This window comes from Serinus canaria, chromosome 7, assembly GCF_022539315.1.
Source record: "Serinus canaria isolate serCan28SL12 chromosome 7, serCan2020, whole genome shotgun sequence".
Classification (NCBI taxonomy): Eukaryota; Metazoa; Chordata; class Aves; order Passeriformes; family Fringillidae; genus Serinus; species Serinus canaria.
The window spans coordinates 19,906,395-19,922,043 of NC_066321.1; the positions used below are offsets into that span (position 1 = coordinate 19,906,395).

General features: G+C 42.4%; 1 protein-coding gene across 4 annotated transcripts in view; it reads left to right on the forward strand.

Annotated features, from left to right (window-relative positions):
- Positions 1 to 819: 819 nt before the first annotated feature.
- The window catches only part of ITGA6 (integrin subunit alpha 6), a 39,809-nt gene continuing 24,979 nt past the window's right edge, over positions 820 to 15,649 (forward strand). For 3 of the 4 annotated variants that reach the window (XR_007777958.1, XM_018911539.3, XM_009087994.4), the window contains exon 1: positions 3,202 to 3,450. Coding sequence is in view for 3 of the 4 variants with exons in the window: in XM_018911539.3 (XP_018767084.1) it covers positions 3,251 to 3,450 (200 nt within the window). In the remaining variant the exon portion in view is untranslated. Of the gene's footprint in view, positions 839 to 3,201; positions 3,451 to 15,649 lie in introns of those variants that run through there. The other variant, XM_050976808.1, reaches the window with a different exon arrangement.

Below are 15,649 nucleotides of genomic sequence, written 5' to 3' on the forward strand. Positions count from 1 at the left end.
TGTAGAGTGAACCAAAACAAACCTTTTTGGTGGTATAATTTCTTTTCATCTGAAATTACATAAATTAGGAAATTACAAAATCAAACAATTTTTTAAAAGGAACTGAGATGGGGATGTTTACATATTTTGTCTTTTCAAGACCATTTAATGTGCTGCATTAAAGCTGCACAGCTGAACATCCACAATTGTGTATTTCTTTGTGTAGTATATTGTTGATACAAAGGATAGAATTTCAGAAATGTAAAACATTGTGCCTTGCCTTTCTTCTAGGGAAACCCTTAAAATGTCTTGCGAAGCTGCAGCTTCTGCATTCCACCTTGTTTATTTTCCAGAAATGAATTTTTTTTTACTTTTAATTAGCTACACGGCTGTATAGAGGAGGAAAGTAATGCTGTCAGTAATACGTGTGTCTACACATTGAGGCTTACTCATTGTGTAGACACAACATGCAAACATCTTGTAGCCCTTCAGCTGAGTATCAACATACCACTAATAAGCAGACAGCTTGAAAACTCAGCAAGAGCAGAGCATTTGTTACAAAAAAGAGAAACTGCTTTTGATCTGGCCATTGCATTTCTTAGAATTGCTGTTATTATGCATAACAGAGTGCTCATGTTTAATTGGTCATCATACCTAATCTTCATATGGTCCCCTTTTATACCAGGATTGTACAAAAGAGGAATTCCTGAAGTATGTGTTAGCTACAGATAACTCATAGCATGTTTGTTTTGGAGAAAGAGCAAAGGAAGGAAACTGACATATTTATAAAACCTTTTTTTTCCTCTCTCCTCATCTAGAGCAAATGAAAATAGGACAAAATGATGAGAGACCATCCAAGGTAATTCTAAGTTGTTCGTGAGCAGTTTTGCTCCACCCTGTATACACTCTATTTTTGTTGTTCTTGCTGTGGTCTCTTGAGACAAGTATTAATGTTACTGTGTCTTGGAATGCTTGTTACTGCATCTGGAGATGAGAAAATTCTGTCTCCCCTCAGCAATCTCTGGGGATATGAACAAACAGGTACAACATGCTCAGGCAGGCTGGTTAGAGGGAGGAGAAGTCAGATAAACCTAATGTGCCAGTATCATTCAGGAAGCTCTGGATGAAGGTATTTCTGTGACTTCTTGCAAGTTGTTGAGTTCAAGCATTACTTCAAAAGTAACTATAGTTACTGTAAGAGTATTAGAAACATGCCAGTTTTGATTGTCCCAAAAGGCAAAGTGCTAAGACTTTGGTACAGATGTCAGCACTGTTTTAAAGAACTTGTTTTCAAATCTTTACTAATTACTGCGAAATATGTGGATTGTAGTAAAACAGCTTGTAATTGGTCTGGGACCCTTCTCTCTTACAGGTCCTTTAGTGAAACTAGGGCAGTACAGTTTATGCCAGTACAGTTTTCTGCTGTGGCAGTGATTGAACACTGGATTAAGACTTTGAAGGAATTGGGCAGGGAGGAGCAAGCAGGGAAGGACTCTATTAGCAAAAAGTATCTGGGAGCCGAATTTAACAAAATGTTTTGTTTCCACATTAGAAACACATTTCTGGAACGTTTTCTTCCCCTCTTTCGATCAAGGGTGTTTTGGACTTGAGCCAAAGACTTGTCTATACACGGAGCTATCCTAGAATAATTACTCTGGAAAAAGTAGCTTGGGAGCAGAGTATTGTTTCAGAAGAGTTATTTGGAGTAACAACATGTTTGAGTGCTCTGTCTCAGTTGCTCTTTTCTCAGTTTCTCTGGAATCTTAGCTTCTCTCTTTGTACCCTGGATATCAGTAGAAAAGAACAACTGAGTATTGTTATTGTGAGAAACAACTGCTCACTTTGAAAATTCAAAAAGGTTTATTAAACCTTAACAAAAATACAACAAAGGACTACATAAGGAAAAAGCTGCAGAGCCGGTAACCGCTCCTCGTGCATACCATGCGGCCAGTTCATCTTCAAGATGGATGCTCAGTCTTTTATAGCCCTGGGGGTTGCATCAGCTAACCCTGGCCCCTCCCAAAGTCTGTCAGTCAGCTCTTCTTTGCCATTTATCGGTGAAAACTGCTTTATTGTACTTGATTGGAGGTCAGGTGTTGCCATGCCACACTCCCCTAAGCAACAAGCTTTTCCATTCCCAACTGCCCCGTAGAAGGGGCACATGTGCAGCCTTCTTTTTACCTCTGCTAGACAAGCCAGGCTGTCTGATAGCAATATAGGGGGGAAAAGGAACCATGGGGAGAACAGAGGACATTTAAACTACAATAACATAACTATACACCACTAAACACAATAGTTATCTTTTAATAGTGAGAGCAAATCATCTCATTATCCATCTATAACATTATGCTGCTTGGAATTTGTGGAGTTTTAAAAATTTGCATCTGCTTCCCGAAGCCAGGGCACTAAACCAAGATTCTGTTCAAAAACCAAAACCTCTTTCTTTCTCTGGAGTGGGTTAAGTTGATAAGGTATGCTGGCAAATAACCTTTCAGAGTTATGGGTGAAAGCATAAGAGAAAATGACCTGGGATCCAAATCCACATACTGTCTTTGAACAATTAAAGGGCAGGAGTAAGAAATTTTCAGATATGCTCAGAGATAAGAAATGTTGGAGGAGATTCAGGTAGTCTTCAGTCTCTGTTTTCCTGTGGTCTGTGAATAGTCTGGAAAAGAGAGATCCTTTTTTGTTTTCCTCCTCTTTTTCTTTTTTTCTTCTTCTCTTGCATGCGTTGTTTGGGGGGAATACAGACTAAATACTGGGGTCATGCTGTCCATAGTTCTGTATCAACCTTAGCACACTTGGGCAATGCGTTATGCCCGTGGTCGGTGCCCGGACCGGCCTGATGCCGCTGAGCAGCAGCCACATCGGTACGAGCCCCGCAGAGGGACACGGTTTGATGTCTCAAACACATCCCGCCCTCCGCCAAGGGAACTCTCTGCGCTTTTCCCCAACGGTGCTCACGGGCTACGGCCCAGTCCTCACCTGCGGCCGCGATCCGCCCCTCGGTACGGCTTTATTTTGTGTCGCGAAGGGCAAAGACATCCGACACCGGGGGCGCGGCAGGCGCTGAGCCCCCTGGGGGCCCCGGGAGGTGGTGGGCGACTCACGGGCGGGGCGACGCCTTCGGCTGCCCCTCCCAGGGGAAGGGGCCCAGCCCGGGGACATTTCGTGCTGTGCCGGGGGCCGGGCACCCTCGGAGGGCGGGGCGGGGCGGGCCCGGCGCAGAGCCGGCGGGGCACGACGGGCGCGCTCGGCGCGGGGAGCGGCGATGGCGCTGGCAGCAGGTTCCTGTGCCGGGCGAGAGCAGATGGCGGCCCTGCTCGTCCTCTACCTGCCCCTCCTGCCGGGGCTGGCCGGCGCCTTCAACCTGGACACGGACAACGTGATCAGCTGGAGCGGGGAGACGGGGAGCCTCTTCGGCTTCTCCCTGGCCATGCACCGGCAGCTGCAGCCGCAGGAGAAACGGCTGTAAGTGCACCGCGCCCCGCCCAGCCCCGTCCCGGGCCGCCTGCCGGGACCCTCCTACCTTCCACCGCCGGGAAACTTCCCCTGGCGGCGGGTCGGGGTCGCCAGCCCTTGCGGGGTGTACGGCGGGAGCGGGGCCGGGCCGCCGGGGGCCCTCGGAGGGATGGGGCAGCACCTGCCGCGGGGCGCTGCGGAGCCGGGGCAGCGCCGAGCGGCGAGGACGCGCGGCGGAGCGAAGGGCCGCCCCGGGGACCTGTGGGGAGCCGGGGCTGGGAAGGAGAAGCGAGCGACAGCCGCCGCTGGGAGCCCTTCCCGCCGCAGCGCTCTCCTGCGCCGGCAGGCTGCAGCCCGGGGCAGCGGTGATCTGCGCCGCCGGAGCCTGCCCAGCATCTCGGGTTTGTCCTCCCTGGGCATACCCGGCATCGGGTAACTCAGGGTCTGCTGTTCAAGACAGACCCTGCCCGGAGTGCAGATGAGAGGCGATACAAAAAGTTAGGAAAAATAAGTCGGGGCTAGTGGTGTATGCATGAAACTTCTTTTGGGAAATTGCGAAGGCAAAATAAGGCTCTTGTGTACATCTTCAGCATCCTTGCTGCTTTGTGTCCAAAGTGGAGCAGTGCTGGACCCCACCCTATCCAGTAGTGCTAGATGGAGTATGAGCATAAAGTATTGTTGTTAAATAAATGGCTCCTCCTCAAATATTTAGTTTTAATTCAAGGCAAGAGATGCTCATTATCCATATAGAGTTAATGGGAGGAGGAAGCTGGAAAGAAATAATATTCTTTGTAAAGTTAGGTGGTAAATTGAAAAATCCTGTGGGTTCATTTTGCTCACATTTGAATTCTTATGTGATTTCATAAAAATTACAGTGTGTGGAGGAGTATAAATCACAGACACCCATGTTTTATCTTCCACCTAGCAGATAAAGTGACCCATAGCATCCTGAGGAATGAAATGCAAATCTGTGATCTCCTTTCCAGAGGCCTTTGTCTTAATTCTTGACCAGATTACACTTGCATAGGTCTCATTTTAGTACTACCAAAAAAGCAGTGCCTGAAGCTTGTTAGTCTCCTGTTGTATTGTCAGTCCTGGCCGAACGAGTGTGTAGGAATATGCAGACAGCCAATTACTGAGAAGAAAGAAACAGCAGAAACACAAGGACAGTCACAGTATTCAAGCTGGTATGTACTATTTGGCTGAAATGCCTCAGAGATTATTGGCATGAAAGTTCTGTATTGTATGTCTAGTAAGTGCTTCCTGAGGCAATCCAATGTGGGGAGAGAGCAGAGCCAGATGCTATCTGCCTTGACATGGCTTTCTGAATCCAGGCTTTCATAAGAAGCAAGGGTCTTTATTGGAGACAAAACCAGACTAGACAAACTGCGTTTTATGGTGACATGCGCTTCTGAGTGTGAAGTATCTTGGCCATTTTTCAAATCCACGAGTTTTAGCATAAGGAATTGGAATTCTATCCTGGGTAGCTGCTGGGTAGTATGCTTGGAATGAAACCTTTTATGTCAAGCAGGCATGTTATAGTCACTTTGAACATTATTTTTTGTGTCTGTACGAGTAGCAGTATGTGGCTTTAAGAGAACGAGACATTAAACATGCGGAACTCTTAGGGGCTGAGCTGTGTCTAGCTCACTTTGTGTGAGCTCTGTCTTCTGAAGCAAGAGGTTTGGTAGGGAGTCTTGAAGAGAAGCGTTCCACGTTAGGCTGCATTTTTATATCGGATAAAAATGAGCTAGGTTGAGCTAATGCCAAAGGATTTATGTGGTCTTTTCCATGGAAACATCATGCAATTTCTAAATTTATTGATTCTTCATAGATGGAACAAATGGTATCTGCTGTCCGGATACTTGGGGAAGGTAGAAAGTTATGGGAACTGAGGTCTGCTGCTGAGAAACAATTCTGTCTAGTGCCTTCATGCTGCCTGTTACCTGTAACAGCAGGACTCAGGGGTGCGATACCTCTGCATTTCCAGATGCATTTTGGTCTGTCTTTCCTCTGCTGCAAAAGTGGATTTATGTGCAGCTATCTCTTAGTCAGGTAGAAGTATTTATTTTACCTTTTCTTGAATGGATGCTAATGTCAAAACTCTGTTACATTTAGAGTGTGAACACTGTTAAGTAGTTGCCAAAAATACAAAAACTCCCGATTCATACTGAATTGTAATTAAAGTGATACTTGGAATCTCATCTGCCAGGGACCCTTATTTCAAAGAAACCTGTCAGCTTGAGCACCCTTCTACCCCTCCAATTTGACAAAATTAGAAACAGGTTGTCATAGACATGTGCAAGATCAGTCCATCTTTGGAAAAACAAGAAAATTAGAGAAGATAAAATACATGGAATGTATTTAAGGGCTAATGGCTTGGAGCAAGGCTTGGTAAAACAAATGAAATTATGTGTAATTTTTCTCTTACCTCACTTAAGCATTTTAAGTCAAATGGGTCACTCTTCCTTACACAGGATTGTTCATGTTAATCATTACAATAATCTCTGTAAAGATGAGGGTGGAGAATGTCTAGGAAGTGTGACAAATAAAGGTACAGCTGAAATAGCCTTTGATTAAACATGGTATTTGCTTATGACCATCTTTTTTTCTTAGTCACAGAATACTGTGGATTTCATATTAGCTTTGAATGGCAAATTAATTTATTAGTGTTAGCTACAAATGCCATGTTTGCTAATGAATTACTTAACTTTCAGCATTATGAACAGATGACAGTTCAATTGCTTTGACATTAGTTGTAAATGGTGCTGAGTATAAAGTTATGGACTAGTAACAAGATTTTGGTTTTGAGTATCTTCAGGTTAGAAGAGTTGGAAAGTTTGTCAGATGGAGAGGAGAAAAGCTTTAGTTTATGGTGACTGAAAATGGACTGCTAATGGTATATGGGTGTGAAAGACAGCTGAATACAAACTACATGTGCATTGAGGAGCATTAATGTTGGAGGTACCAAGGCAGTCTCCCTGGATTTTTGTGTTTGGTTCTGGTTCACTGTCAATCACAGTGAATCGGGCAGCCGATGGAGCTCTAAAGGAGCTGGGCTTCTTGCCCTGTGTAAGTTGTTCTGTTTTTAATCTATCAACATGATGAAAGGGAGTTCTGGTTCTGCAGGGGAGTGGTGGCACAACAGCAGCACATTTCTTCTGCAGACTGGAAGAAGGTTTGTAACTTAAAGGGGTCTGAGACTGGGGGCATAGCTGTAAGAGTTAAAATGGTTAAAATGTAAGTGGTCCTGTGATGAAAACGTGAGTGTATCCAGCATCTCTAGATGGGGACTACACTGATTATGGATTTATTAGCTACTGTATGTTATAAATGTATTGCTGTTAGAATAAAAATGTAATCACTAGCTACTCACTATATATGTAGTGCATGTAGTCACATATATGTAATTTTATAAAATATATAGAGATATGGTCTGTATGTGTGCATACTCCATGTAAGATGTCCAGCAAGTCCATTCCAGTTTGGTTGTAATTCACATTGATTTAAGCATCTTGAATTAAAACACAAACATCAAGAATATCTAATATTATATATTAAATTTATATCTAAATTTATATATTTATATATATATTTCATAGAATCATAGAATCCTAGAATTACTTGGGTTGGAAAAGACCCTTAAGGTCAGTCCAAGTGTGAACCTAGCACCCGTTAGCCAGTTTTTATTTGTGGTTTAGAATGATAGAATCACAAATTATCCTGCCTTGCAAGCGACCTACAAAGATCTACTTGCAAGTAATTCTGGTAGTATTTTCAGCAAAAGTATGGAGCTGAATTCAGGTAGGCTTCTTCTTATTGTGTAAGGCAAAAAGGGAAGATACTGTAGTTACTAACATTCAGGATTCTCCCATCAGCTGGAAAGCTGTGGATAGGCACTTTATGTCAAGACTGCACTGACCATTACTGGCCATAAAATCCTAAAGATTGCAGTGTCTTACTGAAAATTTTACTTGTCAGAGGTTTTGCTGACACTGCACATCTCTACTGTGAGCTTTACATCAATGCTTTACATCAATGCAGAACAAAGTTGCCTTAGTCAGCAGGTCTGCTGGCATTGCTGTGCTGCTGCAGTGCATCCTCTGTGGCATTTAGCCAGTACTTTTGTGTTCTCTGGGGGCTTGGGCTCAGAGACACTTTGCTCCAGCAACAAAGAGCTGGATGATGCTGGTCTGCAGTGAAAAATGACAATTTCTGCATGCACAGGTGGTGTAGTGTAATTCAGACTTTGGGTGAACTGAATTAAAACAATGCATGTTTGCACCTTCAGGTTTAAAAGCTGTAATAGTGATGGTCCTTGGTTAGTGCTTCTGTCAATTAGAAAATAAAGGATTTATACTAAATTTCCTTTTTTCTTTAGGCTGCGATTTTACTGTGTCACTGCTTCTTGTATTTTCTTCTCTTGAGTGTCTCTCTGATTTTGTCTGTGCAAACTATTCTTGGATAACCTGCTTAGTATGCTTATTTGCTTTCTTAGTGATAGTAGAGGAGTTTGTGTTCAAGATAGATGTCCTGTGGCAAAGGTCAGGATCAAATGAGGTTGGGAAGGAGGAGTACTTGAAGAATTTTCTTGTTGTGGTAAGGGACAGATTTTCAAGAAAGATCCATTGTGCTAATACCATAGGTGAAAGAAGTGAGACAAATTTATGTTGTTTAAGGGGTGTGTAGTTGTTACAGGAGGAGCAAACTGCACAAGGCTGGCTTTTTTTCCCAGTACTGATTTTGAGTGATGTTCTTGGTTATCGGTGGCAGAAGCCTGACAGGTAGGTTGGCTTCTCATAAATCTTTTTTTTTCATAGGGCCTAACAAGCAAAGAAGAATAATTACTGATCTAATTTGTTGCTGTATGATTTCTCCACCAAATAAATGAAATTAGCATACTGGGTTGCCTGGCATGTTACAGCAGTAAATTGTTCATTAGTCAGCATGGGCCATTCCTTTTTCCTCTGTTAAATTCCACCTGCATGTGCCAGAGCAACTCTAAGTTTTGTAAGGAATGCATTCTCATTGGAGATAACTGCATTTAAAATCAGCTATTGTTTAAATGTTTCAGAACCAGCCTGGGTCTAGATGAATCATTCTGGCCATAACTGTAAAAATGCCACATTTTGAGGTCATATTCTGTGGAAAGGGCAAGACTGAGATAAGGCTGTTGGGCAAATGTCAGTTTAAGAGCAAGTAAGTAAAAATCCATATTATTGAATGAGCAGATGGTGGTCTGTACTGTGAAACATGAGCTGGAAAATGAACACCTTGTTGTGGTATTTAGCAAGGGTAGGTAACAGCACAGGAATATTTGATGAAAGAACTATGCAGAATAGTCTGGAAAACACTGAATAATTCTTTTATTAGCACTAAATATTTTTGATTGCAATATACATAACCAAGTAACTGCTTTGAAAGTAATGGGAGAAGAATATAGCTTAGAAAACAAACATGAACGTGGAAAAAAAGGTTTTACTTTGATTTTTAAGGGAATCATTCTGTATGTTGAAAATAAGTGAATTGTACCATAGATAATAAAGCTCCTTTTGCAGCTCTAGCATCAAATGTATTGTATTCCTGTTAAAATGCACTTCCCTTGGGTTTAATTTTCTAAGATTGTTTTGAGAATTCCACAGCAGTTACTTCGGAAAAGTGCAGTTATGTTGGTTTAGCTTAGGGAACAGGCTATGTGTATTCTGCTGTGAAGTAACTGACCAAAATAACAGTGAAAGGCAAAAGGTGCTGCTTCTTGCATTGTGATTTTTGCAGCATTTACTAATATGCATTGATCATTTTTGCTGGAGCAGTGGCTGTTTTTCTGGTTTCCTCTTACAGAACTGCATCTAAAATATGTAGTTTCCTAATGTAGATTTCCTTCAAGGAGTTGAGTTAATGTGTGTGAGGATGATTAGACTGTTAGGAAGGGAGAAGGTGTGCTGAATCAAGGAGAAAAAAAGCAGGGCTTTATGGGATGGGCCCTGTCAAGATGCCATCTACAGCATAAAAATGTACTCTAGTCCCTCCAGGGTAACATGGACAGATCCTGCACTGGATTTCACTGCCAGCTAGCAAGTTTCTAGGCTACTTTTAAGCTGTATTCCTTGCATCTGTTTTCTATTTTCAAGGTGTTTGGAAATCATCTAAGAAATAGAGAGTAGCAGACAGGAATGATCAGCATTGTTGAGTTTGCTCATAGCTAATGTCCATAGGAATGGCAGAATTTCTTAGACTGAATGTTACTTCCTTTTTAGTGAAGATGATGTTTTTTTGGAAATGGAGCTGTATGTGCTTAGTCTCTGCATGATTCATTTATCATTGTCACCTTCCTCAAGAGTAGGTTTATAAAATATATCTTTAAATAACAAAGAATTGCAAATATGCTGGAGACAACTCACTCCTGTATTGCCTGGGGTTGTTTGTTCATCAGCACATGCCTGGGTCAAAGGTCTGAAGGAAATGCATGTTTATCCTGGAAGTGGTCAAAAGTGGCAAGCAGCTGTTGCAGATAGCAAGGGCACCATCATCATGTGAGGTTGAATTTTTTCTGTCCTTTACTTACTGCTCCTTTCACAATACTCTGCTAAGGGAATGATAAAGATTTGTTAGCCTTGCACTTTGTCATCAGTGCAGCTGAAGCTGCATAATGGTTTAGTCTGCTGGCTCTTAGATGTTAGTGATGTCTAGCAGAGTGTGTGAAAAGCCAGTTTAATTATCCATGTTTGTGTAGTATGAAAAACCCTCAAGTGAAAACCATGTTTTCTTGGCCAAAGATGCTAAAATTAATTTGGTATTTTTTTTCTTATACAGCCAACTCCTGTAGCTGCCACTGCAAATATGGTGTAATTTTGCAAGTCCCTGTAATCTTGTTATCCATTCAATTTGTTTTTCTGCTAGAGAAATGTTTGATAATTATGTGGTGTGGTCACTGAATGTTGCTGAAGATGTAAGTTTCTTCTCTTCCCGGCCAAGCTGTGTTCCTGCATATAGTGGAAGAAAACTTCTGTTGTCAGATCAGATGTAGTCCTAGAAAGAGCTGCAATAATATTTGTACAACTTGCAGCTTACAGGAACATAGGGTGTTAAAAATACCTGTAAAAAACTAATTCTAGATTCTGCTCAAGTGAGAATGTAGGGAGTGGCAAAAAAAAAGAAAGAAGGATGTACGAGGGGATGTGTATAAAATTAGGTATGTGTGTATGTGGAGGAGTAGCAATATATGGAGTAAGAGAATGGAGTGGGTTTCTTGGCATAGTCTCAAACATACTTTTTTTTTTTGCAAAAAATCTTGTTCTTAAGTTTTTAAAGCTAGTTGAAATTCTCAGTTTAACATTCCTATTTAAAGTAAAATGTTTTTTTCTTCCACAGATGTGTATAAAGAGCAGTTTCTTGTGAATGTATCATTTAGTTCTGTTGAGCTGTTTGATCAGTGGTTGAGTATCTGCATGGAATATAAAAAAAAGGGCTCTTTGAGCATCCCAGCTGTTTCTCCTAGGAAAATACCTTCTTGGAGTGATGTTCTTTCAAGTGACTTGAGTGCCTGTGTTTTCAGTTAATTTGAAGGTGTGGGGGCATAATGCGTCATGTACCCAGTGACACATCTGCTTTTGTCATTAAGTTCATGGCTTGAAGAAAAGTCTTACTCAAACTGTGGATTCGATTATAGGCATTTAGCCAAGGGCTATGATGGCTCTAAGACTGAAGGAATACTTAGAACTGTGTTTTAGCATGCAAGTGCCTTCGGGCTGTTGAAGTCTGTGGTTGATGGCTGTTCATGTACTCATTCTCTGAAGCTCTTATTAGGGATTACATACCAGGAAGGTCCGCGTCCACACTTCTGCATATGCAGAGTTCTTTAGCCCTCTCTCACAGGGTGCTCCTCTGTAGTCCACTGCCTCAGGTTGGCAGCTGGCCAGGGCACAGCTTGGCTCAGGGGTGCCAGTGTTGGTCTGGTGTGGGTGAGGGTCCTTCCCCCTGGGGTGCTGCTTGGTGTGTTGTAACTAAATGTGATGAACTTCTGTTCAGACCTTGAATCAGGCAGAATTTATGTGGTTGTGTATCTAGTGTCAGAGGTTTCTACCTGTCTTGGTATTCTCCCTAGAGTTCAGAGGGAGATGATGGTAAGTCCGGAAAAGGAGGAGCAGGGGCAATCTCATAAATTAGATGTATGAGTGAAAGAATGATGGCTTGGGTTAGCATGGGGAGCAGTTGCTCTTCAAATTCTGCAGGGCTGTATTAGTTGCTGTAGTGTGTTACATTGCCCATTGATTCTACAGTAAAATGTCCATCCTTCTTGATGTACTTCTTTCATGCCTTTTAATAGTTTAATTATGGTGATAAATGAAACTGATGTACTTTGTTCTGTGAAGGAAATAGAGGAATGACATTTCAACCCAAATATTTATTTTATGTTGAATTAGAACTACTATAATTTTTTTTAAATGGCTTTTGGCACATTTGGAACAGTGTATGCCTGTTAAGGTTGTTACCTCTCAAACAAGTAGTGCCTTCAAATACTGACTGGGTGCACTGCTTTCAGGTTTCCCTCCCCCAAAAAAAGTGAGCACTTGTTTCCATGTTTTCATTGCTTTCTTGTTTGTTTTCTAAAACATGTACCTAATATGTGATGTGATACTTCTTTAATTTTTCATGAACTTTTTACATAGCTGCCACGTTTCGTGGGGATACAAAGACAAGTCCTGCAAATGTGAAGAAGTTTAAATGAATTCTGGGGTTTTCTATGGCATGAATGGCCAGCAGCCCAAGTGCAGGAGACAGTAATTCCTAATTTCTGTTATGCACTTGTTTACTTAAGCCAATAGGGTGAGCCATGTGCAGAAGGCACTGATCCCAGCACAGGGTTGATCCAGCAGCCGCTTCTGCAGGGCCCGTGGTGCCGCAGAGCGGGGGCGGCGCTGGGCGGGGCGGTGGCCAGGGAGGGCCCTGCCGTGGGGGCTCTTGGCAGCAGAGCAGGACTGCGGTGGTGGGACAGCGGGAGGGACGCTGCACTCTCTGTGCTTGTAGGTAGCTGGGGACTGCTGGGTCACCCCGGCTGCTGTGCTGCAGCTGTTCTTGCTTGCTTGTCCTGCTGCTGTTGGGACCTGCAGCTTAGTGCATCTGCAGAGGAGAGTAGCTGGGTTGTGCCCAGCTGGCTGTGGTGGGATTCCTGTAGTTCAGTCCTTCCAGTGCAGACAAGGTGACTGCGGGCAGGGGCTGAGCTAGAAGTGCCAGGACTTGGGCTCCCAAGTTAGTTTCTTGAAATGCTGCACTTGTCACTTTGAGTTAAACCACATGTTGTTTTAAGAAGATTTCATGCAGTGCCAGGCACTGCCATGTTAGAAAACCTGAGTGAAAATCCCTTTAACATTATTTCTCCTGTAGGTTTATCATAAATTAATTATAAAACTGTCTGATGCATATTTTACAGTACCAGTTCATAGGTCTGTTCCTGGCACGGGTACTCTTCCTTTTAAATCTGAAAAATGTATAGATTGTAAGGGAGAAATGAAACTTGTAAGTAGTATACAGGTTGCAGTTGCTATTTGACAGTATGATATCTGTTAATTAAAGCCAGAGAGTGGTTTCTGAAATGGAAAACTGGCTTTTGAAACACAAACTTGGGGCAGACTGTACCATTTCTTCTAAGAAAAATGCTGTGTACCAATGGAAGAGAGATCTGCAAAACCTGTTTCAAATCCAGACAGGTTGGGCTCTGGACTGTAATGGGAAAGTGTTTATTTTTCCATGTGACTTTCAGAAAGTCAATAATAAGTGGCCTTTCCAGAACAACAGGTATCTTTGTAGTTCCAGTTTTGCTTTGTATTAGCTTGCCCTAGTCCTTGTCTGGCTTTTGGCTTCTTTTTCTAGCTTCTGTCATAATCTGTTTCCTAAAAAAGGCTGAAGAAATAAAATGAAAATTGCAATCTTTCAAGTGCCAAGCCTCCAGGCAACAGAGTACATTAATGATGTACTTGGCCACAGCTTTGCACTGTTAGTTCCAAAGTGTAGCTGTGGAGTAGCAGATCAGGAGAATATTCAGTCACTTAAAATAGCTGTTAATAACATACTGGCCATGATGGTGTCTCTGTGAAAAGCATCACAGGTAAGCTCCCTGCTGACACAGTTACTGGTTGTATTTTGCTGGGGAGGGTTTTTTTTTTGGAAGAGCCCATGGTTCAGCTCCAGTTGCCATTAGCAGCCTGAGTGTATGAAGGGACAGTCTCTCTGTGCTAATTAGTCTGTGGTTTCTTGTCCTGTGACTTTTTTCTGTTGTGGAATGGCAAATCCAAGCATGAAGTGGGGGTAGGGCCATCACAGTGGCTGTCCCACTGACCAACTTCAGTTATGTTGAAATATTGTGGTGGTTAAACGCATTAACAGGTGAGACGCAATCATTGCAGAGGAGTGAAAATAGAGCTCAGGTCGAGGGCTGTAGATGCCCACATTGTGATCAGGGGTCTCTGCCTGGAGGCTTTAAACATTTGATAGATGACTTATGGCTGGTGATTTTGTAGTAAAGTTTAAATTGAGTTAGAGCTAGTGGCTCTGTTTTCTTCATTTTGCTTAATCTAGTGAAACTCTTTCCCAAGAGGGCACTGGAACTGGGAGAGAGAAAGGATGTAGGAGTCTAACTGTCCAGTCAAGGGTGAGCCATTTCATCATGGTATTTAGCTTTGTCAGTTTCCAAATTTGCCTCCTTGTGGAGTCTTTCTGGAAACATAATGAAGTGCAAAGTCTGCAGTGGCAGCGTTGTTGCCTGAGAACAGCAATATTCAATTTGAAACTTGTGCTCACTGGAGCCTGCAGAATTGGAAATTACTTAGACCAGTGACTGCTTTATTTCACCTATATGTGGAAGTGGTTAACTTCCAGGATACACTTTCATGATTTCTACTCCAGCTATTATTATTAAGGCTCAGAGTAGGCACTACGGATGTGTTTGCTTTTACTTTTAAAGAAAGGTTGGCAAAGATGTGGTGCCTTGTTTGGGTAGAAGGACACCATGGAAAAGGAAAGAATTTAAGGAATGAAGAAAGCTTTGGGAGATAGCAGAGTATCTGAGTTCAGTGCAGACTGTGGTATTTTTTTGTATTTGTTTAAATCAAAATGTAATTTACTCAGTGGAAGCCTCTTATTTTGATGAGCAGGATATTTACTGTAAAAAACATGGAAGATCTTCTTCCTCCTTTTACTTGATTTCTTTTGAGAATTTTTTCCAAAATAGAACTGTAATGAATTGGTGATAATTTTTCTTCTCTGAAGTATGTTGCAAAAATCATATGTTACCCTTGGACAATTCCAGACTGTAAGTGAAGAAAAGAATTTCACTGTGGAGTGAGGGAATACTTCCAGGAGGTTGGACGATTTCTGGATTTCTTTTGATATGGTTTTTGCATCTTAACTTTGACTTTCCTTTTGGAAGCAACCAAGACAGTTTCATGAGCAGTGCTGGAAGGAGTTCAGATAGCTGTGAGCAGAAACCACTCCCAGTTCTCACTGTTGTTTTCATTAGCTGAGAGGGAGCCACAGCTACCTACTAAACATTTCAAGAATTACCAATTAAAGCAGGGAGGATTTTAAAATCTGCACCTTACTGGTTAATATTCTGTAGTATGTGTTGAAATGGAAAGCTCGTGTATTTTACTTTGAATTTTAATCACTCTTTTGGGCCATATCTGATTAAATAAAGGTACACCTTTTCTTCTCAGTGTTCACCCTACTGTTCTTGCTGAATACTGGTTGTTAAAAGCAAAAAGTAGTGAAGACAGTGCAAAGCTCAATATGCCATGGTGCCTCTAGGTGCCAGTGTGGAAATTGTCTGGAGGGCTTGTGGTTTGGTGTTGCTGTGGCATTGGGGGTGGCAGTGTCAGGTGAGGCATAGGCCATGTGGTCTTGTTCTTCTGCCTGATACCCAGAAATGTTTTATGTTAACCAAGTACACTTCCTACCAAGACATATTCTGCAAATATGCCCACAAAGAACGGAAGATTTGACTGCAATCCCACCCATGGCACTGAGCACAGTAACAGTGAACAAGATATAAAAGTACCCCACTTCTGCATCCAGTGGGGGAGGAGAATTTGAGTGAAATTGCAGGAACAGACGGACAGGTTTGTCCTCCTCACCCCGCCCCCCCCCCCAGTAGGGACACTGTTTGGTAAGCCTTGTGCTTTGGTAAGCTGTGTGGGGTGTTGACTGGGATATT